The 26,779-nt window shown below is 31.6% G+C and overlaps 1 protein-coding gene across 1 annotated transcript in view; it reads right to left on the reverse strand.

Moving 5' to 3' along the window:
• The window catches only part of ey (eyeless), a 111,206-nt gene that overhangs the window by 49,362 nt on the left and 35,065 nt on the right, over positions 1–26,779 (reverse strand). The window contains exons 2-4 of the mRNA XM_075306680.1: positions 23,107–23,287; positions 11,136–11,610; positions 2,648–2,710 (exon numbers count right to left, since the gene is read on the reverse strand). Coding sequence (XP_075162795.1) covers positions 2,648–2,710; positions 11,136–11,610; positions 23,107–23,287 — 719 coding nt within the window. The remainder of the gene's footprint in view (positions 1–2,647; positions 2,711–11,135; positions 11,611–23,106; positions 23,288–26,779) is intronic.

The following is a 26,779-nucleotide window of genomic DNA, read 5'->3' on the forward strand; positions in this document are numbered from 1 at the left end:
GCTTAATTAGAAAAAGCTAAAGCTTCCGCACCCTCAAAAAACAATCACTTCTCTAACATGTTCCAAACATATTTTGCAGGAAACACATATACTATTGGATACTGCCGAAACAATAATATGTTTGTTTTATGTGAACATATTATATGTTTTGAATTATATTGAGCCCAAAAATATTATATGCTTGGATGAGTTTTCCCCAAAGAAGATTGTGCTCATTCCCTCACATAATTTTCACTTCCACGAAATTTTTTAGTTCTTGGCACCTTTTTCTGTAATACAAATAATGTTGAAGAAATTATTCAATTTTATACGTTTTTTAAATTTTACGTTTCGCCTGGACGGAGAATCGAACCGAGGAGCATACAGTTTGTAAGCCAACACACTATCCACTGGGCTACGTAGCTGTTATAGTCACCAGTAGATAATTATCGTTTTAAGTTACATTTATATAGCATAGTTTGCAGCGCCCACGAGCCCATGCAAACATAACATTATTTAACAGAAACATACATTTGTTTGCCACGTGGAGCAGTGGTTAGCATGTCCGCCTTTCATGCAAAGGGTCGTGGGTTCAATCCCTGCTTCGACCGAACACCCAATTTATTTATTATTATTATTTTTTTTTTTTTTAATTTACACATTTATATTTATACTATATTAATTTTTTATAATGAAACTTCGAAATGTGGGTTATTAAAGATTTACAGTCAGAAACAGTGCGTGATATAACAGAAATGGACTGAGCTTTTGGATAAGTCGAGTACAAACATACATAAATAATTTTATATACACATACATTTATTATGCGTGAACAGTTTTTTACTACCATTTAACACAATTTTAAATGCATTTAAAACTTATCGTGTTTTGTACTTAATGTTATTTCTACCTTTAAGGCCGGTATTAAGTTGGCATTATCGCTCTAAAATGAGCGATAATGCCTCTTACTTTTCTTTAATAATTAATTTTAAAGAAAATAAACTTTTTCAATTGTTTTAGCTGCAAAACTTAATGCCCGCTTTTATATTGGAAGGTGTGCGTCAAGTCCTCTTGGACTACTTATAAATAAAGAGGAACTAAACTTTGTTTTTATACATTGTACACCCTCAAAAAAATCGCTTCTGTAACATATACTCCCTAACATATTTTGCTTAAAGCATATAAAAATTTGTCTTCCAAAAAACTATATGTTCTTATGTGAACATATAATATGTTTGGAAACATTTTGAACCCAAAAATATTATATGCTTAGAAGAATTTTCTCCCAAAGAAGATTGTGCTCAAATTTTTTTTCTGCCTAATTGTATATTCCCTCACATTTTTCACACTTTTCTGTAATACAAACATTTTAGAAGAAATTATTATATTTTATAATTTTTTTTAATTTTACCTTTTGCCGGACTGGGATTCGAACAGCGGACCACACAGTTTGTAAGCCAGCATACTAACCACTGGTTCAGATTTAGATATGGCTCCCATATATATCTTCCGTCCGATTGGCACTCATATGACCAGGGGGGCCAAAGTTATACTCCCATTTACGTGAAATTTCGCATAGATAGCAGAATTATTATTCTAACTATACATGTCAAATTTAGTCAAAATCGGTTCAGATTATATATAGCTCCCATTTATACGTACACCAGAGTTGGGGAAATATGGTAGACTGTTACACATTTTAGACCCATTTTCAATGGAAGTTTCCTACAATTAACTGGATAGCGTTAGCCGATTTAAATTTTAATTCTAGAGATTTTGTAGAAGTAAAAAAATTGTCTCCTTTATATAGCTTCCAGCAAATGTGAAGTAGTTGAGATGGTAACACAAATTTTGGCCTACATACGGGTTAAAGGGTATAATATAGTCGGCCCCGTCCGACTTTAGACTTTACTTACTTGTTAATTTTTAAACTTGGTTTTCCACTCATTTATACTTTTTGTATCTTTTCCCATACACATAAAGAAAATTTCATTAAAACTCAGCCAACGAAAAATTTTCATTAATATAACGAAACATTTTCATTAATACAATGAAAATATTCCTTAATAGTACGAAACGTTACGTTGATTGACAGAAAATTCGTTATAATAACGAAAAATTTCGTTGTATTAACGAATTTGTTTCATTGGCTGACTTTTAACGACACATTTCGTTAATATAACGAATTTTTTTCTACTAGTGTAGTGAGCAAAAAATAAAACAACCATTAAATTCAGGTATATAATTTAAAATAAAGAATAAGTTAGTCTATAACAAGAACTCCGATCATCAAGTGTTTCAATTTCTGTTCGGGACAATGAAATTACTCCTTTTTTAAATCGCCTGTCTTACACTTATATTTTGTATTTTCAACCACGCTATTATATAGGCCGAAGAATAAAAGCTTTGATCTATTTAAAGTGTAACCATCTGCTAAACTAAACTTTCGGTCTTGTGATCTAAACTTTCGGTCTTGTGATCAATTGAACGTGCGTACTTTGGGTAGGCTGCAGTAGATTTTCTAATCGAACAAAAATTTTAAATTTATGGGGGAAATGTGTAGAATATACAACAAATTTTTTTCAATAGAAATCACTTCATAGTGAGAGTATAACTAAAATAGTTCAAACAAATTTATTTTATATTCACAAACGGATTAGGTTCTTACCACTTTCATCTTTTACATTCTCGTCTTCTTGTTCTTCGCTTTGCATGGAAGTTGATATGCCACCTGAAAAGAAACTTGAGAAAATTAATTGCTAATCAGATGTGTGCGAACATACAGTAGGAATAAAAATTATAATAGAAAAAATATTAGGTAATATATATTGGCAGCCCATTATTTCAGGCTTAATTATTTAGTCTATACAGTCCATTGTAATACTGCATTGGTGAACTTCTCTCTTATCACTGAGTGCTGGTTGATTCCATATTTAGCACAATGACAAGAGACCTCCTTAGAGAATTCTTGAAATACCCGGAAATGCCACCAGCATTACTGAGAATGTATAATCCATCGCTGAAAAATATTTTGCTGTTTGGTCGAAATTGAGATTGAACCCATGACCCTATGTATGCAAGGCATGCATGCGTACTATTACCACGGTGGCGAGTGCCACACCAACCATGCCATACCGTATGGTGTTGGAAAGGTGAAATTTTGAAATTCATTTAACCGAAAATATGAAATTCGGAGAAATTGAGCAGTATATATTTCTATATGAATCGAAAAACACGGCCGGAACTCACCAACCAAAAGTAATTCATCTTCCATCGGGACATCGCTAGGCCATGCACATTGTTTATGACTACGCAAAAACTGGGAGAGCTTAGCTGGCCTTGCGACATCGGGCTACCCTTTGTTTCGGCCCATTCGGAATATTGTTAGTGGAGTAAAGTTGGCTTCAAGAGTAGCAGAAGGCAGGGTTTCAACCTGATTTGTTTAACATATTGCACAATGAGTGCAATTGATAGTATTTTCAAATGCGCATTTAAATGAAGAATAATTGTATGCTTTATACATTCTCTGCACTCAAAAAAATCAATAAGGCGATAAAAATTTTTAAAATCAAGATAAAGGCGTCGGAGAGATTCATTACACTAGTTAAAAAAATAATTTTTTTGTATGTGAAGATGAGAAGTGACTTTTCTTATGTGCTTTAATCTGCTGAATTCGAAAATGAAAGTTATTTTTTGTTTATGGAACAGTTTTTGAGATATCCCGTTATTTTTACTTTTTCGGCCTTTTTTCATTAAATAAATCATATCTCGAGCTAGAAATGTCCGATTATGTCGCTGTTGGTACTTGAATGCATGGTATTGGGACGACGACGAACTTGTATAATTATATCTGTGATAAGTTAAGTGGTTCAAAATATATCGATGAGAATAGGGCAAATTTAAAAAAAACAAGTATATACGGCCGTAAGTTCGGCCAGGCCGAAGCTTATGTACCCTCCATCATGGATTGCGTAGAAACTTCTTCTAAACACTGCCATCCACAATCGAATTACTTAAGTTGCGGTAACGCTTGCCGATGGCAAGGTATCTTAAAACCTCCTAACACCATCTTCTAAATTGTATGTAAGTCCAAACGTGGTATATATGAAATCGATCCAATACGTATATAATTCAGTTTGACAAAGTAGACATAAAATTTTGACAAAATTTTCTACAGAAATAAAATTTTCTATAGAAATAAAATTTTCACAAAATTTTCTATAGAAATAAAATTTTTCACAAAATTTTCTATAGAAAGAAAATTTTGACAAAAATTTCTACAGCAATAAAATTGTAACAAAATTTTCTATAGAAATAAACTTTTGACAAAATTTTCTATAGAAATAAAATCTTGGTAGATTATTTTTGGCTCGAGCGGCAACCATGATTATGAACCGAATAAAATTTGAACAAAATTTTCTATAGAAATAAAATTTTGAGAAAATTTTCTATAGAAATAAAATTTTGACGATGATGAACATTTCATTATGAAACGAATAAAATTTTGACAAAATTTTCTATAGAAATAAAATTTTGACAAAATTTTCTATAGAAATAAAATTTTGGTAGATTATTTTTGGCTCTAGTGGCAACCATGATTATGAACCGATATGGACCAATTTTTGTGTGATTGGACCAATTGTTGTATGGTTGTTAGCGACCATATACTAACACCACGTTCCTAATTTGAACCGGATCGGATGAATTTTGCTCCTCCAAGAGGCTCCGGAGGTCAAATCTGGAGAACGTTTTATATGGGGGCTATATATAATTATGGACCGATATGGACCAATTCTGGCACGGTTGTTAAAGATCATATACTAACACCATGTTCAAAATTACAACCGGATTAGATGAAATTTGCTTCTCTTGGAGACTTCGCAAGCCAAATCTGGGGATCGGCTTATATCGGGGCTATATATAATTATGAACCGATGTGGACCAATTTTTGCATGGTTATTAGAGACCATATAACAATATCATGTACCAAATTTCAGGCGGATCGGATGAAATTTGCTTCTCTTTGAGGCTCCGCAACCCAAATCTGGGGATCGGTTTATATGGGCGCTATATATATTTATGGACCGATGTGGAACAATTTTTGCACAGTTGTTAGAGACCATATACCAATACCATGTACCAAATTTCAGCCGGATCGGATGCAATTTGCTTCTCTTTGAGGCTTCGCAAGCCAAATTTGGAGATCGGTTTATATGGGGTCTATATATAATTATGGACCGATGTGGACCAATTTTTGCATGGTTGTTAAAGACCATATACCAACATCATGTACCAAATTTCAGCCGGATCGGATGAAATTTGCTTCTCTTTGAGGCTCCGCAAGCCAAATCTGGGGATCGGTTTATATGGGGGCTATATATAATTATGGACCGATGTGGACCAATTTTTGCACGATTGTTAAATACCATCTAGCAACACCATGTACCAAATTTCAGCTGGATCGGATGAAATATGCTTCTCTTAGAGGCTCCACAGGCCAAATCTGGGGATCGGTTTATATGGGGGCTATATATAATTATGGACCGATGTGGACAAATTTTTGCATGATTGTTAGAGACCATATGCCAACACCATATACCAAATTTCAGCCCGATCGGATGAAATATGCTATTTAAAAATTTTATTCTATTTAAAAATTTTTCAAGAAAAAAGCAAATTTTGAACAAAAATTTAATTAATTAAATTTAATACGAATAAAAAAAAATAAATTTAAAAATAGAGTCTCAGCAGGATTCGAACCCAGAACTCAGATGTGATTTTAATTACTGGTATTAATAAAAGGAATCACTTTTGGTATACACATGTAAGTTCTTATTTTTAAATCGCAGGTAATATTACAAGTAGTAAGTTTTTGATTGCCGGTATTACTGGAAGAATCACTAGTGCTTACCCAGTTTTTGCTGGGAGGTAGAATCTTTAAATTTATCTTTGGAAAGCGTTCTGGTTGAACTGATTTCCTTGGGAGAATATTTGTCATCATACCCCCTGAAATTCTATATATTATCATATGTAGAAGTTTTCAAAGTACGAGGGCAGTTTGGAAACTTCTTAGCCTAGCACAAAAAGCGCGGTATAAACAGAAAAAGTTAAACGTTTTGGAAACTTCCATCTCTGTTATGAACACATGTTAAATTTTGTTTCGATCTGGCAACTCCTTCATATAGAAACAGGTGTTCAAAAAAGACGCATCCGCAATTTTTTTACAATGGAAAAATTAGAAATGCGTGCTGTCATTAAATATTTACATAAAAAAGGTTTATCGGGACAAGAAATTCATAATATGGTGAATGTGTTAGGTGAAGGTGCTCCTTCATATGCAACAGTAAAAAATTGCTGAATTTAAACGTGGTCGTACAAGCATTGAAGATCAACCACGTAGTGAACGTTCGAAAACAGCAACAACAACAGAAATTGTAGCCAAAGTGCATGATATGGTATTAAATGATCGACGAATAAAAGTGCGTGAAATTGCTAATATCATGGGTATCTCAAATGATCGAGTCCATTTAATTTTGCATGAAGAACTACAGATGAAAAAGCTTTCTGCAAGATGGGTGCCGCATTTGTTAACAGTCGATCAAAAAAGCATAAGAATGAACATTTCTCAAGCTTGTTTGGATCGTTTTAAGCGAAATAAAATGGATTTTAAGCGTCGTTTTAAAACTGTTGATGAGACATGGATCCACCACTATACTCCAGAGACAAACAAAAAAACAATCCAAACAATGGACTGAAGCTGGAGGAAGTGCCCCAAAGAAGGCAAAAACAATTCAATCGGCTGGTAAGGTTATGGCAACGGTTTTTTGGGACTTCAAAGCTATTTTATTGATTGACTATCTGCAAAAGGGTAAAACAATAAATTCAGAGTACTATTGCAACCTTTTGGATCAATTAAATATACAAATTCGAGAAAAACGTCCTGGATTACAACACCAATAAATAATTTTCCATCAAGACAACGCACCAGCGCACAAGAGTGTTTTAACAATATTGATTCATGGCGGTGGGTATTTAAGAACTTACTGCTGTATATACTTGTTAAAATCTAAATTTCTCCATTTTTTTTTAATTTATAGGAGACATGAGAGAAAGTGAATAAATTAAAATATGTACATGATTTTTCATGGAACGTGGGGAAAGTTACGAAATTAAGGCTATATGATTTTTCGATATCTGATCGGGAGCACCTCCTTCTTCTCCGATTTTCTTAAAATTTGCAGGGAAGGTGGTCCCTAAATGGCAACTAGGTTCTTTGATATTTGCACGTGAGGGGATGCACCTATAATAAAAATCTTACAGCTTATTTCTGATATCCGCACGAAAGCAAGTGCGAACGAACGGTAGTCACTCACTTTCGTCTAGATTTGGGTTTCTCTAACTTCCTTTCGTTCGTTCGCATGCCTTACGTTACAAATGCTAACATTACCAGTTCTCAATTATTTCAATTACTTGAAAAAGGTCCATACATTTCAAAAATTATTTTCCATAAAATTCAATCTGGCATCGCCGTTCATTTGGCAAACTTTTTTCAGTATTTTTTTTCTAACAAATTAGCCCGCGTAGAGAGACCTGTATTTGTATTTCAACATTTCTATAATAATTACAGTTCAGTTCTCCTTTTAATGAGTGTTTCATTCGAAATGTATGTGTTTGTTCGTGTTAGACTTTCTCTTAAACGGTCTATATGGCGCTTATAAAAAATAGATCGATATAAACCACTTTTATCACATATTTACACTAAAAGCTTTAATCAATTTATCAATTATTTATGAATGCCTTTTTCCACAAAACGAAAGGTCTTTACCAAGTGAGTGCGAACGAATCAAGTTAGAAAACCCCAATTGTGGAGATTACGTTACGTCTTCGTTCGCATTGACTTTCGTTTCGATTTTCGTTTAGATACCCCTTAGAGAAACCAAAATCAGCTGTTTTTCGTTTTGTATGCGAACGAAGACTAGAATTCGGAAAGGAGAAATAGGCTGAAAAATTTAAAAAGTGTTTTATACATTTCAAATAGATAGATGAAGAACTTGAATGCAGTACATAATTTAAAAAAAATGTGGTGTTCTGCTGAATGTAAAATGTTGTGTTTGCCCGGAACAACGCTTATTCTGCTTCCTTAACGTCAAACAAAAATCAACGTGATCAATCCCACCAATAAATTGAAGTCCTTAGTCCTTCGAAATATTCCTTGATGGATATGGGTGACCTAATTAATGCAAAATGTTCGTTACTCACGCACATTCACGAAGACATTAATTTCGTGACTCATGCTTACGCACGACATTTGGTTAGTTAATCACGTGGATAACTATGCTTGTATTTACAGTGAAACCTCCCAAACTTGGTTACTCTGAAAACCGGACACCTCCCAAAAGTGGACAGTTGTCTGGGGACGTTTCCTGTATTAATACATTAAAATTAACCTCTCATAACTGCTTGCTTGAGCATAAATATTATTGAATTTACTCATTAAATTGTGTACTCGGAGAAAAGAAATCGGAAAAAATACAAATCGTTATGACCACACCCTCAAAAAAAATCGCTTCTCTAACATATGTTCCAAACATATTTTGCAGGAAGCACATATATTATTGGATACCGCCGAAACATTAATATGTTGGTTTTATGTGAGCATATTATATGTTTGGAAGCATTTTGAGTCCAAAAATAGTATATGCTTGGAATAATTCCCCAAAGAAGATTGTGTTCATTCCCTCACATATTTTTAACTTCCACGAAATTTTTGAGTTCTTCGCATCTTTTTCTGTAATACAAATATGCTGTTTTTTTCAAATGTCTATTTTCTTGGTTCCGAATGTCTATTCTCTTTATTCCGAATACTCAATCTACTATTCAAATTAAATAATATTTAGACTTAAGCATACCAAATTTTTGGCCATATTATAAAACAGTTTTCCGAAACAACATACAAGCGGTTTCACAGAAATTGCTCTCATTTCATTCTCTCGCTGTGTTATGTTGATATCTTTTTATTAAACCCTCCCGGTTTCCATCTCTATTTCTTTCTCTATACTAACTCTCTCTCTCTCTCTCTCTCTCTCTGTCGCTCTCTGAATAAAGTATCACAACATATATATGTTTACTCGAAATTTGTAAATTTATATATGTTTACATTCACGCATATTATTTTTATGAAACATTCATGCCCCAAACATAATATATTCTAACATATTAACATATGTGTCCCAAACATTTTGTGTTAGTTTAGGAACATTACATGTTTGCACTTAAATATATTGTGTTTAAAAATTGTGCCCGAAACACATTTTGTTTATATCGGAACATATGAAAAACATATTTTTCTAACAGTGCATGTATAAATCAACATTTTCAAACAAAGAACAAAATAAATATCGGAGAAGATTGTCAATTTTAAACAACTGCATTTGTTGAAAGTAGGCTTGCCCGATTGCGGGGATTCGCCTGGATTGTCCCGGAATTTTGTATTCTGGAAGTGTCCCGAATCTTTCGCAAACTTTGCAAAAATTCCGGAATTGCAATTACTCAACTCATATACACATTTAAAATTTTCCGATTTTCATGGTGATACAAACTTCACTATATCGAAAAGCACTACTAAAGAAGAAGTGATTGCCACGGCCAATGTTTATTTGCCACACTATTAGAAAAATATTTTTTTCCGATATAAACAAAATGTGTTTCGAGCACAATTTTTAAACACAATATATTTAAGTGCAAACATGTAATGTTCCTAAACTAACACAAAATGTTTGGGACACATATGTTAATATGTTAGAATATATTATGTTTGGGGCATGAATGTTTCATAAAAATAATATGTGTGAATGTAAACATATATAAATTTACAAATTTCGAGTAAACATATATATGTTGTAATACCTTATTCAGAGAGCTACAGAGAGAGAGAGTTAGTATAGAGAAAGAAATAGAGATGGAAACCGGGAGGGTCGAATAAAAAGATATCAACATAACACAGCGAGAGAATGAAATGAGAGCAATTTCTCTGAAACCGCTTGTATGTTGTTTCGGAAAACTGTTTCATGATAAGTCCAAACATTTAATATGCTTAAGTCTAAATATTATTTAATTTGAATATTAAAATGAGTATTCGGAATAAAGAGAATAGACATTCGGAAACAAAAGAATAGACATTTGGAAAAAACAGTATATTTGTATTACAGAAAAAGATGCGAAGAACTCAAAAAATTCGTGGAAGTGAAAATTATGTGAGGGAATGAACACAATCTTCTTTGGGGAATTCTTCCAAGCATATACTATTTTTGGACTCAAAATGCTTCCAAACATATAATATGCTCACATAGAACAAACATATTAATGTTTCGGCGGTATCCAATAATATATGTGCTTCCTGCAAAATATGTTTGGAACATATGTTAGAGAAGCGATTTTTTTTTGAGGGTGCATAACGTTAACCACCGCTTAAACTACATCGGCATGGATTGGCAAGTGAAATGGATCTAAAAATATATCCCGATAGTAATATGCCAGTTAATATGAGCTTATGAATTTGACTTCCAAGAAACAACAATACTTGCAAAAGTATATCCGTTTGATATAACATCTTCGCTACCATCTTGGGAGAATGTTTCAGAGGCTCGAATATATTTAGCAATTTCCCAATCTGTAGATAATGATGGACTTTATCATGATAAAATAAATTAAAATTGTATATGAAATTGAAATTAATGTGTCTGTTTTGATTGTCCCGACAAATCCCGGATTTCAGCAACCATCATCTGATAACCTTAGTTGGAAGGTATAAACTTCCATATTAAGGGGCTGCAGAAACAGGGAATATCAAATCAGATTAAACACCTACATAAGTCACTTTAATTATTGGTCGGTTTATATATAAGAGTCCACACCCAGAGAAGAAATAGAATTACATCAAACTTATTTCAAGACAATAATGGTGCTTTAGAGGGGAACATGGAATATGTTGTTGCCAACAATATTGTTTTCCCGACAACCATAAACATGCTGGACGAAATCAAATATATAATTTCCGAGAAAATAACATAATTGCGACAAACATATGAAGTGGACCGTATGAAATTGACAATGGTTTTAGCAAATTCACGAGTGATCAAATCTTGTGATTAACTTACCTTTCTTCAAAGCGGCTTCATTTGGAATAACTGAAATGGGAGGTGAGGCATTTGGAATGCTTGGTGTCGAATATTTGATCAAATTGTATTTATTATTTATTTGATTGGAATACCAGGAAGACGTATAATGTTTTGGAGGCCATGCTTGATGTTGGTTGATTTTTGGTTGGTTATGGTGATGCATTCCATGGCCGCTTAGTAATCTAAGTTTGCTGTATACTGTGGCGTTTGTATTGGAGACCACGACTGAATCAAAATGCGATGTGGTGGATGCACTTATCACAGCGCTAAGTGGATTTTCAGGCTTATGGTCGGTGGCCGATTTTATGTGCGTTTCGGACTGGACACTAGAGGGCGGTATTGCCGAACCAAGACTAAGTACACATTGATCTTCGGGTACAGAAACAGTTTGTCCATGTTGTTGCTGTTCCTTTTGGGCTGCTATGTTACGCAAAACTCGATTGATTGAAGACACCTGTTAGAGTAAAGATTGAATATATTAATCTAGTGTAACTGACTTCACGGCGACCGGACATATCCCCCAACGGACATATCGCCCAAAATGATTTTTGGGCGTTATGACCTTCCTTGGGACGGCCACATCACCCAATTTTTGTTTGGGCTTTATGTCCTCCCTCATCGCGGTCATAAGCCCTATAAAAACATGTGAGTGTTATGACCGTTTGAATATAATTGAATATAAAGAATATTTGAAAATAACAAAATATATTTTTTTTAAATATTTCAATATATGATTACTTCATCTTTTTATAAATGTTTTTAAATATTTAATAGATAGGTATGCATCTTATTGACAAATATCGAATCCTGCTTTTATTTCATATGCTGGAAGAAGAGGTAAAACTAGCATATCTTGGTTTCATCGTTTGTTTTAATTGTTGTTTTATGCTGGATCAGAATTTTTGACCATTTTTCTTCTCAGTGTACGACAGAAATGGAAAAGCGGCTAAAGTTCCACTACCAAGACCTATTTCGCTCGTGAAATAGGTCGGTTTAAACTCAAAGACATTTGAATTTTTATATTGAAACATGAAAATTCGAAAAATTTAATCTTTTTTGAACAAACTTTTTTTTACTTTCTAACAACTATGCCTAAATTAACCGATACAACCCCAATTTAAACCGGCCCTAACGATTTTTATCTGAAATACACGCATGAAAAAGACTGACTTCCATATATTTGGGTGTATAATTTTTTGGAATGTTTGGAACTAATTTTTAGAACATTAGTTGTAAGTTAAAACATTTAATGTTCATAAACTAGCATAACATGTTTGCGACATATATGTTAATATGTTTGAAATTATAATGTTTTGGACATAACACTTTTTTATTAATAATATTAGAAATTGTCTATAAGCATAACTGCGTGTAGAAAGATAGCCCGAGAGTATGCTGCAAGTAAAAAACTGGATGTAAGCCCGAACTACATTCAAAGAAAATGTCATTAAAAGTTTTTTTTACTAGTGTATGTCTAAGTTGAAACATAACATGTTTGAACAACACAAACAATATTTTGGGTGGACCAATCCAAAATATACATGCTTGAAGTAGAATGTGTTTTGTATATGTTACAGAAGCGATTTTTTTAGGGTGTAGACCAGGGCTGTGGAATTGGAGTCGGAGTCTTGGAGTCGGTGTCTGAAGATTTTGCTGGAGTCGGAGCCGAAGTCGTAGAAATTTTGCTTGACTCCGACTCCGGCGAAACAAAATTTGAAAAGCACTTCCTATCTTTGTAACTAAAGAAATGTTTCGACAAATTAGATTCCATTAGGGGTTTTAATCGAACAACGAAAAACGAAGTACTGGATTTCAGGTCATTCAAAGTGTATTTATATGGTGAAATTTCACGGTGATATAAAAAGTAGGTTTTACTAGAATATGGGATGAATTAATCAATTGTATTGTCCATTTTTAACATATTAAAATATCCATTTTGACCCTATATGTACTCTTGATAAAGGTAAAATTTTAAGGCAATATAGCAGTAGAACCTAACATTCTGAATTTTTGGCAGGCATGTCGACTTCGATAATGGGTCATACCGGACAATTTTGTAATATAGCAGCTGCATTTGGGAGCCACCGTAGTGCAATGCCCGCCTTGCATACACACCGAAAAAAAAGTAAACTGTTTCATAGGAAGAATAAACTAACTCGTACGAAAATTGAACTAGATTTTACTTCATATTTTGAGATTTTCCCAAAGTGTTGTTAAAACCAGGGCTGTGGAGTCGAGCTAATTTTGCTCGACTCCGACTCCGACTCCGACTCCAGCATTTTTCATCAGCTCGACTCCGACTCCGACTCCGGAGTCGACTCCGGGTAATATAACTAAATCTCATTTTAATACCACTAATTTGTAGTTCTATTGTGGGGGTACCGTAAGTGGACGATATAAAGTATCGTGTTTATTTATGTGTGCCAAAAAAGATCTTAATTTCACATTAGATGCCAATTGAATTCTATATTTCAAATTTATGGCAATGTTTAAAAAATAAAATAATGATATAAATACCCATCATAATATGAGAATATACCAACAGTATATGTATTTGTGGACCAAAATTATTGATACTATTTCAAATCCTTTAAATTTGTTGCGATCTATATAAAGGTTTATATTTCCATATGCATGAATTTGAATCTGAAGACAAAATTGTATATACTTCTACAAAATCTATGTACTTAAAATTTAAATCTAACGTTATGGGACGTAACACAATTTTAACGAAAAATAAAAATGCAAGGAAAGTCTAAAGTCGGGCGGGCCGATTATAATATACTCTGCACAACTTTGTATTTAGATCTACATTTTGATAAAATCTCAAATCAGACTTCTACAAAACTCGGGCAATATTTGGGAAATATTTATAATTGTTTAGACAATTTCGCAAAAATGCATTTATGATTCATTCATTGAAAAATTTGAAAATTTGAGTCATTTCTACAAGCTTTCGACTTAGCAGCAATTTTTCCAAAATTGTATGCTCACTGAATACAATTTTGGAAAAATTTTTGTCTAGTAAATAAAATTTTGCAAAATTTTATATAGAAATAAAATTTTGGAAAATTTTCTACAGTAACAAAATTTTGACTAAATTTTCTATAGAAATCAAATTTTGACCAAATATATAGAAATACAATTTTGAATAAAATTTTTGTAGAAATAGAATTTGACAAAATTTTTTATAGAAAAAAAGTTTGAAAAAATTATCAATAGAAATACAATTTAAAAAAAATTGTGTAGCAAACAAAATTTTGCAAAATTTTCTATAGAAATAAAATTTTGCAAAATATTCTATATAAACAACATTTTGACTAAATTTTCTATAGAAGTAAAATTTTGACTAAATTTTATATAGAAAAAAATATTTCTATATTAATAAAATTTTGAATACATTTTTATAGCAGTGAGTATAAGTGAGCATCAGTAAGAAAAAAATTGAGAAAATTTGCTATAGAAATAAAATTTGACAAGTTTTTCTTATAGAAATAAAATTTTGAAAAAATTATCAATAAAAATACAATTTTAGAAAAAATTTTGTGTAGTAAATAAAATTCTGCAAAATATTCTACAGAAACAAAATTTTGACTAAATTTTCTATAGAAATAAAATTTTTACAAAATTTCCTATAGAAATAAAATGTTGACCAAATTTTCTGTAGAAATAAAATTTTGACCAAATTTTCTAATAAAAAAATCTATTACTATAAAATTTTGGCAAAATTTTCTATAGAAATACAATTTTGACTTAAATTTTTATAGAAATAAAATTATCAATAGAAATAAAATTTAAAAAAAAAAATTGTGTAACAAACAAAATTTTGCAAAATTTTCTATAGAAATAAAATTTTGCAAAATATTCTATAGAAACTAAATTTTGACTCAATTTTCTATAGAAATAAAATTTTGACTAAATTTTCTATAGAAATAAAATTTTGACTAAATTTTCTATAGAAAACAAGTAAGGAAAGTCTAAAGTCGGGCGGGGCCGACTATATTATACCCTGCACCACTTTGTAGATCTAAATTTTCGATACCATATCCGTCAAATGTGTTGGGGGCTATATATAAAGGTTTGTCCCAAATACATACATTTAACAAGTAAGGAAAGTCTAAAATTATAAGGAAACTTCGCAATAGTTTATTTATGATTTATCGCTCGATATATATGTATTGGAAGTTTAGGAAAATTAGAGTCATTTTTACAACTTTTCGACTAAGCAGTGGCGATTTAACAAGGAAAATGTTGGTATTTTGACCATTTTTGTCGAAATCAGAAAAACATATATATGTAAGCTATATCTAAATCTGAACCGATGTCAACCAATTTTGGCACGCATAGCTACAATGCTAATTCTACTCCCTGTGCAAAATTTCAACTAAATCGGAGTGAAAAATTGGCCTCTGTGGTCGCCCGAAAGCTATATATTGGAGCTATATCTAAATCTGAACCGATTTCAACCAAATTTGGCACGCATATCTACAATGCTAATTCTACTCCCTGTGCAAAATTTCAACTAAATCGGAGCAAAAAATTGGCCTCTGTGGTCATATGAGTGTAAATCGGGCGAAAGCTATATATGGAAGCTATATCTAAATCTGAACCGATTTCAACCAAATTTGGCACGCATAGCTATAATGCTAATTCTACTCCCTGTGCAAAATTTCAACCAAAGTGGGGTAAAACTCTGGCTTCTGGGACCGTATTAGTCCATATCGGGCGAAAGATATATATGGGAGCTATATCTAAATCTGAACCGATTTCAATAAAATTTGGCACACTTGACTATAGACTAATTGTTATTCTTGTGCAAAATTTTAAGCAAATAAGGGTAAAACTCTGGCTTCTGGGGCCATATAAGTCCATATCGGTCGAAATATATATATATGGGAGCTATATCTAAATCTGAACCGATTTCTTCCAAAATCAATAGAGATCTATTCTGAGCCAAAACACATACTTGTACCAAATTTGAAGTCGATTGGACTAAAACTGCGACTTAGACTTTGATTACAAAAATGTGTTCACGGACAGACGGACAGACGGACATCGCTATATCGACTCAAGAGCCCACCCTGAGCATTTTTGCCAAAGCCACCATGTATCTATCTCGTCTCCTTCGGGGTGTTGCAAACATATGCACTAACTTATAATACCCTGTTCCACAGTGTGGAGCAGGGTATAAAAATATTTCTATAGTAATAAAATTTTGAATAAAATTTTTATAGAATTAAAATTTTGACAAAATTTGCTATAGAAATAAAATTTTGACAAAACTTTTTATAGAAATAACATTTTGACAAAATTTTCTATAAAAACATTTTTGAAAAAATTTTCTGCCAATATTCCACATATGTATATTGCCTTAAAATAAAATAAAAATAATATCGATTGTTCGAAACATTTCAAATAAATTGATATGGGCATTAAAATGGATCGATCCAGCCCATCTGCCAGTCAAACATTCTAGGAAACATAAAAAGATAGCCGTAATTGGAAGTTGATTTTCATTTACAATCATGCTGTACATTGATCGAATGAATAACGCAATGGAAACTTATTTGCGTAAGAACTTGCTTAGTTACAAATATGTGAAGTGTTTTAAAAAATTTGGTTTAGCCGGAGTCGGAGTCGAGCAAAATTTTTACGACTCCGACTCCGACTCCGACTCCAGCAAAATCTTCAGACTCCGACTCCAAGACTCCGACTCCGACTCCGACTCCACAGCCCTGGTTAAAACCAGGAAAATTTAATGCCCTATTGTACTTTTTAACTGCAGTTCACGAAATTATACCCTCTTATAGAAGAAGAAATGAACTAAAATTTAAGAAGAAAATCATTGGCGCCAAATCATGACCATTTTAACCATACAGTTGTTCATTCTTACTATTTTGGGGAATCGTACGATTTGCTTTAGATCATATTGAACTTATGTGTACGGTCATCGAACTTTATACTCACGTTTAGTTCATAAAATATTTGAGACATACTTAAAAAAACGAACATTTCATTGATCTGTGGAAAATTTCGCAAAAAATAATAGAATTTAACTACTAACAAATATTTTTTTACAATAAAAATAAGTTAAATTTAGCGTTAGTTTAACTACGGAAATTTTTTTCTGTGCACAGGGCCGTATCCAGTTTCGACCAAACACCAAAAAGTTTCCCACCTCAGTAATGCTGGTGATATTTCTGAATGTTTCAAAGCTTCTGTAAGTGCTTTCACTTCAATGTGGAACGCCGGTCGGACTCGGCTATAAAAAGGAAGTTCCATGTCATTGAGCTTAACGTGGAATCGGGCAGCACTCAGTGATAAGAGAGAAGTTCACCACTGTGGTATCACAATGGACTGAATAGCCTAAGTGAGTCTGAAATATCGGGCTGCCACCATACCTAACCTAACCTACACGCTCACAAAAAATCGCTTCTGTAACATATACTCCCAAACATATTTTGCTTCAAGCATATATATTTTTGGGTATTGCCCAAACATTTATATGTTTGATCTCTTCCAATATATAATATGTTTGAAAGCATATTGGTCTAAACAATATATGTTTGGGTAGTCTAAGTTCCAAACATTTTGTATTTTTGCATCCAAATTCAATAATGTTGTCTTCCAAAAAACAATATGTTATTATGTGAACATCTAATATGTTTGGAAGCATTTTGCACCCAAAAATATTATATGCTTAAAAAAAATTCTCCCAAACAATATTGTGCTCAAAATTTTATTTATATATTTATATATTTACAATCATAATGAATTATGACAATAAACAGGTAATATAGGTGCTAACAACATAGGTTTTCGACTTGAATGCTCAAAATTTTGTTTCTGCCCAATTGTATATTCCCCGACATCTTTCTCACTTCCACGAGATTTTTTAGTTCTTAGCACCTTTTTCTGTAATACAAACATTGTAGAAGAAATTACTCAATTGTATGATTTTTTTTTATTTTAATTTTACCTTTTGCCGGACGGGGATTCGAACAGCGGACCACACAGTTTGTAAGGATCAAGCTACTAAACACATATATGTTTATAGGCTATTTCTAAATTAATATATGTTTGCATCCAAGCATATTATATTTACAAACATTTTATGTCCCAAACATAATATGTTCTAACATATTAACATATATGTCCCAAACATGTTATGCTAGTTTATGAACATTATATGCTTGCACTCAAAAATATTGTGTTTAAAAATTTGTGTTCCAAACATATAATGTTTATAGCCAAACATATGAAAAACAGTCTTTTTCATCCGTGGACATATAAACCCATCTTCCGATTTGTTTTAAGAAATTTTTCCCAGTCTAAAATTTTCATAAGATTTTTCAGAAATTTTGAATTTAGAGTTATTTGAGATCCATAAATAAATGCGGAAATTTCCCGTCAGTCCAGATTTTGTATATGGAGATAATTAGAGAAATCTCCATATAAACCCCATGTCCTTGGAAGCTGTAATTTTAAATTAAATCTCTGCCAAATGCCATCTGAGCCGGTCTTTTGGGAGAAAGTTTGTTTCATCAAAGCCACTCGAAACAATATTCGTAACTGTTCAGCTATTCCTGTCATCCGTTGTGGTTATTTAAAATTCCGCCCGTCCTTATTTTTGGCAGTTTATGTTTGTTTTATATATCCGACACCGACATTTTGATTTTTGTGGATTTTTATTTTTTATATAGATTTATTTTTTATAAAATGCTTATATAGTTTAATACCAGGATTTTTCTTCTTAAACTTCTGGAAGCCTAATTGTTTTTTTGAAATTTTTATTTTTATAAATACATATTCTGGAGATTGTTTTGATGTGGTCTCTATATACCCTTGTGTCGTATTTTAATTTATTAGCCTGGAATTAAAATGTGGAGTTCTACATTCCTAAAATGCTGAGATTTGTCGTCGAGTCGTATCAAAAATTAAAATTAGAGTTCTTTTGGACATATAAACACATATGGCAAAATAGAATAATTATGTCGGTCTATTTTTGGAACACTACACTTTAAAATTACAATTGGAATATTGTTAAAATGAGATTTAGGTACAACACCGGGGTCGGAGTCGACGCTAATAAGAAATGCTGGAGTCGCAGTCTAGCAAAATTGACTCGACTCCACATCGCTGTTGTAGACTCTATATGGACTAACTTACAGTTTAGAAGACAATTTTAAGTAGTTCCAAGATATATTGCCATCGGCAGTTATTACTACAACCCAAGTAGTTGTGCGATTGTGAATGAAAGTTTTTAAAAAATATTTGTTTTGTTCGTAGTCATTTGTATGCAGAATTAAAACAAAATTTGGGAACCACCGATATTACAGGTAACCCGGGGTACGTAATAAACGTTTTCGACTTTATACAAAATTCAACCATTTTGTTGTTCCTATGAAATACACCTTAAAAAATCCCTTCTGTTACATATACTCCCAAACACATTCTGGTTATATTTTCAGGATTGGTCCAAGCAAAATACTGTTTGTATTGTTAAAATATATTATGTTTCACCTTAGGCATACACTGGTAAAAAACACTTTTAATGAAAGTTTCTTTGTACACTGAGAAAAAGCATGCCCGGTTTCAAAGATTTTGTCTTTACTTTAAAAAATTTGGTATTGATTCCGAGCCAAAGAAGCGGAGAATACAAGTAAGGATACTTTTAAGACAAAATTCTATTTTAAATTAGGGTTTTGTGTACTTGTTTCTAGGAAGCAAATTTTAATTTTTCGCTTTTTCAGCTTTTTTTCTTCATAGACTATCAAAGTTCTTTAAAAATGAGTTTACGACAACCTTATTTTCCAAATTAAGACTCGACTTCCAGTAGAAAGTATGCTCTGTTTCAAGTAAAAAACGTCTTTAAAATAAAGTGTTGAAAAACATGTCCTATATTTGAACGATTTTTTGCTTTGTAGTCAAGATGCAAAAAGACAACAAATTTAAAGACAATTTCATTAAATTTAAAGAATTTTTCTGAATTATTAAAGTCAAGTTGACCTTAGCCCAAACATTTTTTTTCATGTTATGATACGCATTTTAAAGTCAAACCACTTAATTATAAGGACAATACGACTTCATTGAAAAGTTTATCGACTTTTGGACAAGGAAAAAAACTTTATATTAGAGAAATGCGTCTTCTATGCACGCAAAGAAAAAAAAACGTTTGGAAAACGTGTACCGAAAACTTTTTTCTTTTGTTAGAGTTTTTTGAATTGCTTCGAAAATTTTAAACTTTTATCACCAAAAAAATTCGTTTGTTACAAAATTTTTATTTTTTCAATAAAAAAAGTTATTTTTGAAACAACAACACAGTCCATTTCGTTTATATCAAACACTGTTCTTTTCTGACACATTTTACAGTTCAAAATTTAATATACTACAATGTAATGTTGAACATTTTTTCGGAATCTTCCGAACATATCTGGAATATATGTAAAAAAAAAAACAAAAACAAACTTTGGTCGAAGCAGGGATTGAACCCACGACCCTTGGCATGCAAGTCGGACGTAGCAACCACTGCTCCACGGTGCCAAAATAAATGTTTGTTTCTGTTAAATAAACTTTGTTTATTCGGTTCGTGAGCGCCGCAAGCTATGCTATATAAATATAACTTATATGAATATTTATCTATTGATGACCATAACAGGTACATAGTTCAGTGGTTAGTGTGTTGGCTTACAAAGTGCATGGTCCGCGGTTCGATTCTCCGTCCAGGCGAAAGGAAAAAAATTTATAAAATCGTATAATTTCTTCTACATTGTTGGTATTACAGGAAAAGGTGTTAAAAACTAAAAAACCTCGTGGATGTGAGAAAGATGTGAGGGAAAATGCAATTAGCAAGAAAACAATGTTTTTTTTTTTTTTTTTTTTTTTTTTTTTTTTTTTGAGTTTGTCTTTATGAAATTGTTTTTACATCCTGGAAAAGAATAAACGTTTATCACAATAAGTATATACTTTTCTTCCAAATACACTTCCTTACAGCGAAAAGCAAATGAGAAACGAACTTTGTTTGTCTAAAATTTCGTTTGGGAGGAAAGAAATATTTTTTTGCGTGTGCTATTTGTGCAAAATTTGCATTCGTATTTTAAAGACATGAAATCTTTGACCTCACGCCAATATTTTTTTCAGTGTATGTATATATTTTTAAGGCGAACCTTAGCTACTTCCGTTTTTACTTGCAGCATAATCTCACGGTCTCTCTCCGACTCACATATATTAATTTCTAAATTAACATATTTTTGCATCTACACGCTCACAAAAAATCGCTTCTGTAACATATATTCCCAAACATATTTTGCTTCAAGCATATACATTTTTGGGTATTTATATATTTGACAACATTTATATATTTGATCTCTTCCAATATATAATATGTTTGAAAGCATATTGGTCTAAACAATATATGTTTGGGTAGTCTAAGTTCCAAACATTTTGTATTTTTGCATCCAAATTCAATAATGTTGTCTTCCAAAAAACAATATGTTATTATGTGACCATATAATATGTTTGGAAGCATTTTGCACCCAAAAATATTATATGCTTAAAAAAAATTCTCCCAAACAATATTGTGCTCAAAATTTTATTTATTTATTTATATATTTACAATCATAATGAATTATGAAAATAAACAGGTAATATAGGTGCTAACAACATAGGTTTTCGACCTGAATGCTCAAAATTTTGTTTCTGCCCAATTGTATATTCCCCCACATCTTTCTCACTTCCACGAGATTTTTTAGTTCTTAGCACCTTTTTCTGTAATACAAACATTGTAGAAGAAATTATTCAATTTTATGATTTTTTTTATTTTAATTTTACCTTTTGTCGGACGGGGATTCGAACAGCGGACCACACAGTTTGTAAGGATCAAAGAAGTAGCTGATCAATTGCCCAAGGAAAAATAAAATGTTAATTTTGTAATAACAAGCAACAACCACCAACTTAATTCAATATCGCTCCCTGTTAAATAACGCTATATATGTTTATAGGCTATTTCTAAATTAATATATGTTTGCATCCAAGCATATTATATTTACAAACATTTTATGTCCCAAACATAATATGTTCTAACATATTAACATATATGTCCCAAACATGTTATGCTAGTTTATGAACATTATATGCTTGCACTCAAAAATATTGTGTTTAAAAATTTGTGTTCCAAACATATAATGTTTATAGCCAAACATATGAAAAACAGTCTTTTTCATCCGTGTACACATATTATATTAAAAAAATGTTATGTCCCAAACATAATATGTTCTAACATAATTACATATTCGTCGCAAACATGTTATGCTAGTTTATATGCTTGCTGTTAAAAATAAGGTGGTAAAAATTTGAGTTCCAAACATACAATTTTTACACCCAAACTTATGAAAAATAGTCTTTCTCGTTCGTAAACGAACATAGTACACTGAAAAAAAGCATGCCCGGTTCCCAAGATTTTGTCTTTACTCTAAAAATTTTGGTATTGATTCCGAGCCAAAGAAGCGGAGAATACAAGTAAGGACATTTTTAAGACACAATTCTCTTTTAAATTTGGGTTTTGTGTACTTGCTTCTAGGAAGCAAATTTTAATTTTTCGTTTTTCAGCTTTTTTTCTTCATACGCTATCAAAGTCCTTTAAAAGCAAGTTAACAACAACTTTATTTTCCAAATTCAGACTCGACTTCCAGTAGTAATTATGCTATGTTTCGAGTAAAAAGCGTCTTAAAAATGAAGTGTTAAAAAACATGTCCTATATTTGAACGATTTTTTGCTTTGTAGTCAAGATGCAAAAAGACAACAAATTTAAATTTAAAGAATTTTCTGAATTATTAAAGTTATTATTAAATACGTTTAAGATACATAAATCCGATATATTTATGTGCAAATAAATACGAATACTATAACAAGAACAAATAAATAAAATTGTAGAAAATTAAATTGTACATACACTTGGAATATTGTCGTTTGTGCAAACGCCATCTTGTAGCAATTTATCACGAATTTCCCAGGCAAATATACTTGGACAGTCACTTTTATATTGCGCAATTTTCGCCACTACTTCTGTTGTTGCAACTCTGGGTTTGGAGCCGCCAATGGCCCTTGGGCGAATGCTACCGGTTTCGTAATACCTAATCACGTTAACAAAAGAAAATGGATAAATAACATAGATAAATTAAAGTAATCAAAAATAAATATGAAGAAGCTTGAAGAATTTGAATATGTGACATGTGTGGTATATAAACAATAAAGTTATCTTAAATTGTATATTTAAATGTTAAGGTAGCTCGGAACAATATTTCATAATTTAAAGATTTTGGTATTGGTACTCAGCCACATTAACACATATAACCACTTAATTTTCGAATACAATAATTGGATTCATTTTTTATTTGGTTTCTATTGAAATCGCCAACATTACACACAAAAAATATTTTTTGTCTTCAATCACGGAATTAAATTGATCTAATTAATTTTTAATTGAAATGTCTTCAATCACAGAAATGATAGTATCAATTAAAAAACTAATTGAAGGTCAATTAAAAACTTAATTGATCCAATTAAAAAATTAATTCATTCTATTAATTTTTGTCTCAATTAAAAAATTTGTTGAATCAATTAAATTTTTAAGTAAATATTTTTTAAAACTAATTATACAATTATTTTTCGAGCTTTATGGAAAGATATAGATTAGATCCATAAAGCTCGAAAAATAATTGTATAATTAGATATAATGCATTTGGACGTCAATTGCCTGTTTCGGTATCAGGCTAACATGTAATATAATATTTTTTAAAACTCAATTAAGATTTTAATTTTATTTTCGTGACATTTTTTCTGTGTAGTAATATTAGTATAAATATAAAATTACGTTTTTAAATAAACAAATTTCTTAAGCATTTTTATATTTTATTTATTATTTCAAATTTTCTTTGGAAATATTTTAAATAAATTTTTGATCCATGTACCATTCTCAATACATTCACAAAACAAACTTAGTTAAACTGTAGAAATAAGCAACATTGCTTAGCATCTAAGAATATTTGTTCTTGTAGTTTTGAGGATTTTCTTAAGAGAGAGCGACATTACAAATTTATACATTAATCTACTTTTTAATGTATTTAAAGTAGATATTATGGTGTTAAGGTATAGCAAACTTCTTCTTCGAAATTATGAAAACAATCGAATATTAAAAGCGTTCTAATTGCGATGCCCATTGTGTGTAAGGCTGAAGCGATTGGTGACAAAGGAAAACGATCATAGCCAAAAGGAGATCAGTAAAACAAAGAAAATTAACAGCCTATTTCTGCTATCCGAATTCTAGTCTTCGTTCGCGTACAAAACGAAAAACAGCTGGTTTTGGTTTCTCTAAGGGGTGTCTAAACAAAAATCGAAACGAAAGTCAATGCGAACGAAGACGTAACGTAAGCTCGAAAATTGGGTTTCTCTAACTCGATTCGTTCACATTTTACGAACTGAAATGTCAAAACCACTCACTTGGTAAAGACCTTTCGTTTTGTGGAAAAAGGCATTTATAAATACGAAAAACTTAATAATTGATAAATTGATTAAAGCTTTTATTGTAAATGTGTGATAAAAGTTAATTATATCGATCTATTTTTTCTTTATAACGGCCATAGAGACCGTTTAAGGGAAAGTCTAATAGGAACAAACACATACATTTCGAATGAAACACTCATTAAATGGAGAACTGAACTGTAATTATTGTAGAAATATTGAAATATAAATCCTTATCTCTCTACGCGGGCTAATTTGTTAAAAAATTATTGAGCTAAACCAAATATCAGAAGCTGGAAAACTTTGCTAAAAGAACGGCGATGCCAGATTGAATTTTATGGAAAATAATTTTTAAAATGTATGGATATTTTTCAGGAAATTTAAATAATTGAGATCTGGTAATGCTAGCATTTGACAGTAACGTAAGCCATGCGAACGAACAAAAGGAAATTAGAGAAACCCAAATCTAGACGAAAGTGAGTGACTACCGTTCGTTCGCAATTGATTTCGTTCGGATATCAGAAATTGGCTGTAAAACATTCCCTCTATTTGTTCTCTTTGTTAGTGTTTTTATTTGAATTTCATCATAACGCCATTTTCGCAATGTAGACTTTTACAACGCAAAGCACAGGTAAATACATCGATTGAAAATAGAATGGTTTTCTTTTTACTAACCTAATATATAAACAGAAATATTTTGCATTAGCGCAAATAGTTTTTTTAAGTGCAAAAATGATGTTTCGGACACATATGGTAATATGATAGAATATACAGTGAAACCTCTCAAACTTGGACACTCTGCAAACCGGATACCTCTTAAAAGTGGACAATAGTCGTGAGACGTTTGATATAATACAACGTTAAAATTAATTAATTAATTACCTTCAATAATAAACAAGTGTACACTGTTAGCAAAATATGTTTTTCATATGTTGCGATATAAACAAAATGTGTTTCGGGCACAATTTTTAAACACAATATATTTAAGTGCAAACATGTAATGTTCCTAAACTAACTCTAAATGTTTGGGACACATATGTTAGTATGATAGAATATATTATGTTTGGGGCATGAATGTTTCATAAAAATTATATGTGTGAATGTAAACATATATACATTTACAAATTTCGAGTAAACATATGTATAAAGAAATAGAGATGGAAACCGGGAGGGTTGACAAAAGATATCAACATAACATAGCGAGAGAATAAAAAGAGAGCAACTTGTGCGAAACCGCTTGTATGTTGTTTCGGAAAACTGTTTTATGACAAGGCCAAAAATTTGATATGCTTAAGTCTAAATATTATTTAATTTGAATATTAGAATGAATATTCGGAGTAAAGAAATTAGACATTTGCAAAAAAACAGCATGTAAAAAACTGTACACCCCTAAATAAATTTATGTGTATATTATAAAATTATTTAAGTATGTTTATACTCGACTCTACGTTCTTCTTTTGTTAGAGTTTTTGGATTACTTCCAAAATTTCAAACTTTTATACCAAAAACAGTTTTTTATTACAAATTTGTTATTTTTCCAATAAAAAAAATATTATTCTATCCAAAAGCTCAGTCCATTTCGTTTATATCAAGCACTGTTTCTGACTGTAAATCTTTAATAACCCACATTTCGAAGTTTCATTATAAAAATTTAATATAGTATAAATATAAATGTGTAAATTAAAAAAATGTTGTACGGTCGGAGCAGGGATTGAACCCACGACCCTTTGCATGAAAGGCGGACATGCTAACCATTGCTCCACGTGGCAAACAAATGTATGTTTCTGTTAAATAATGGTTTGTTTGCATCGGCTCGTGGGCGCTGCAGACTATGCTACATAAATATAACTTATAACGATAATTGTCTATTGATGGCCATAACAGCTACGTAGCCCAGTGGATAGTGTGATGGCTTACAAACTGTATGGTCCTCGGTTCGAGGATCATACAGGCGAAAGGTAAAATTTATAAAATTGAATAATTTCTTCAACATTATTTGTATTACAGAAAAAGGTGCCAAGAACTAAAAAATTTCGTGGAAATGAAAATTATGTGAGGGAATGAGCACAATCTTCTTTGGGGAGAATTCTTCCAAGCATATAATA

The sequence above is a fragment of the Haematobia irritans genome, chromosome 4, assembly GCF_050003625.1.
Source record: "Haematobia irritans isolate KBUSLIRL chromosome 4, ASM5000362v1, whole genome shotgun sequence".
Classification (NCBI taxonomy): domain Eukaryota; kingdom Metazoa; phylum Arthropoda; class Insecta; order Diptera; family Muscidae; genus Haematobia; species Haematobia irritans.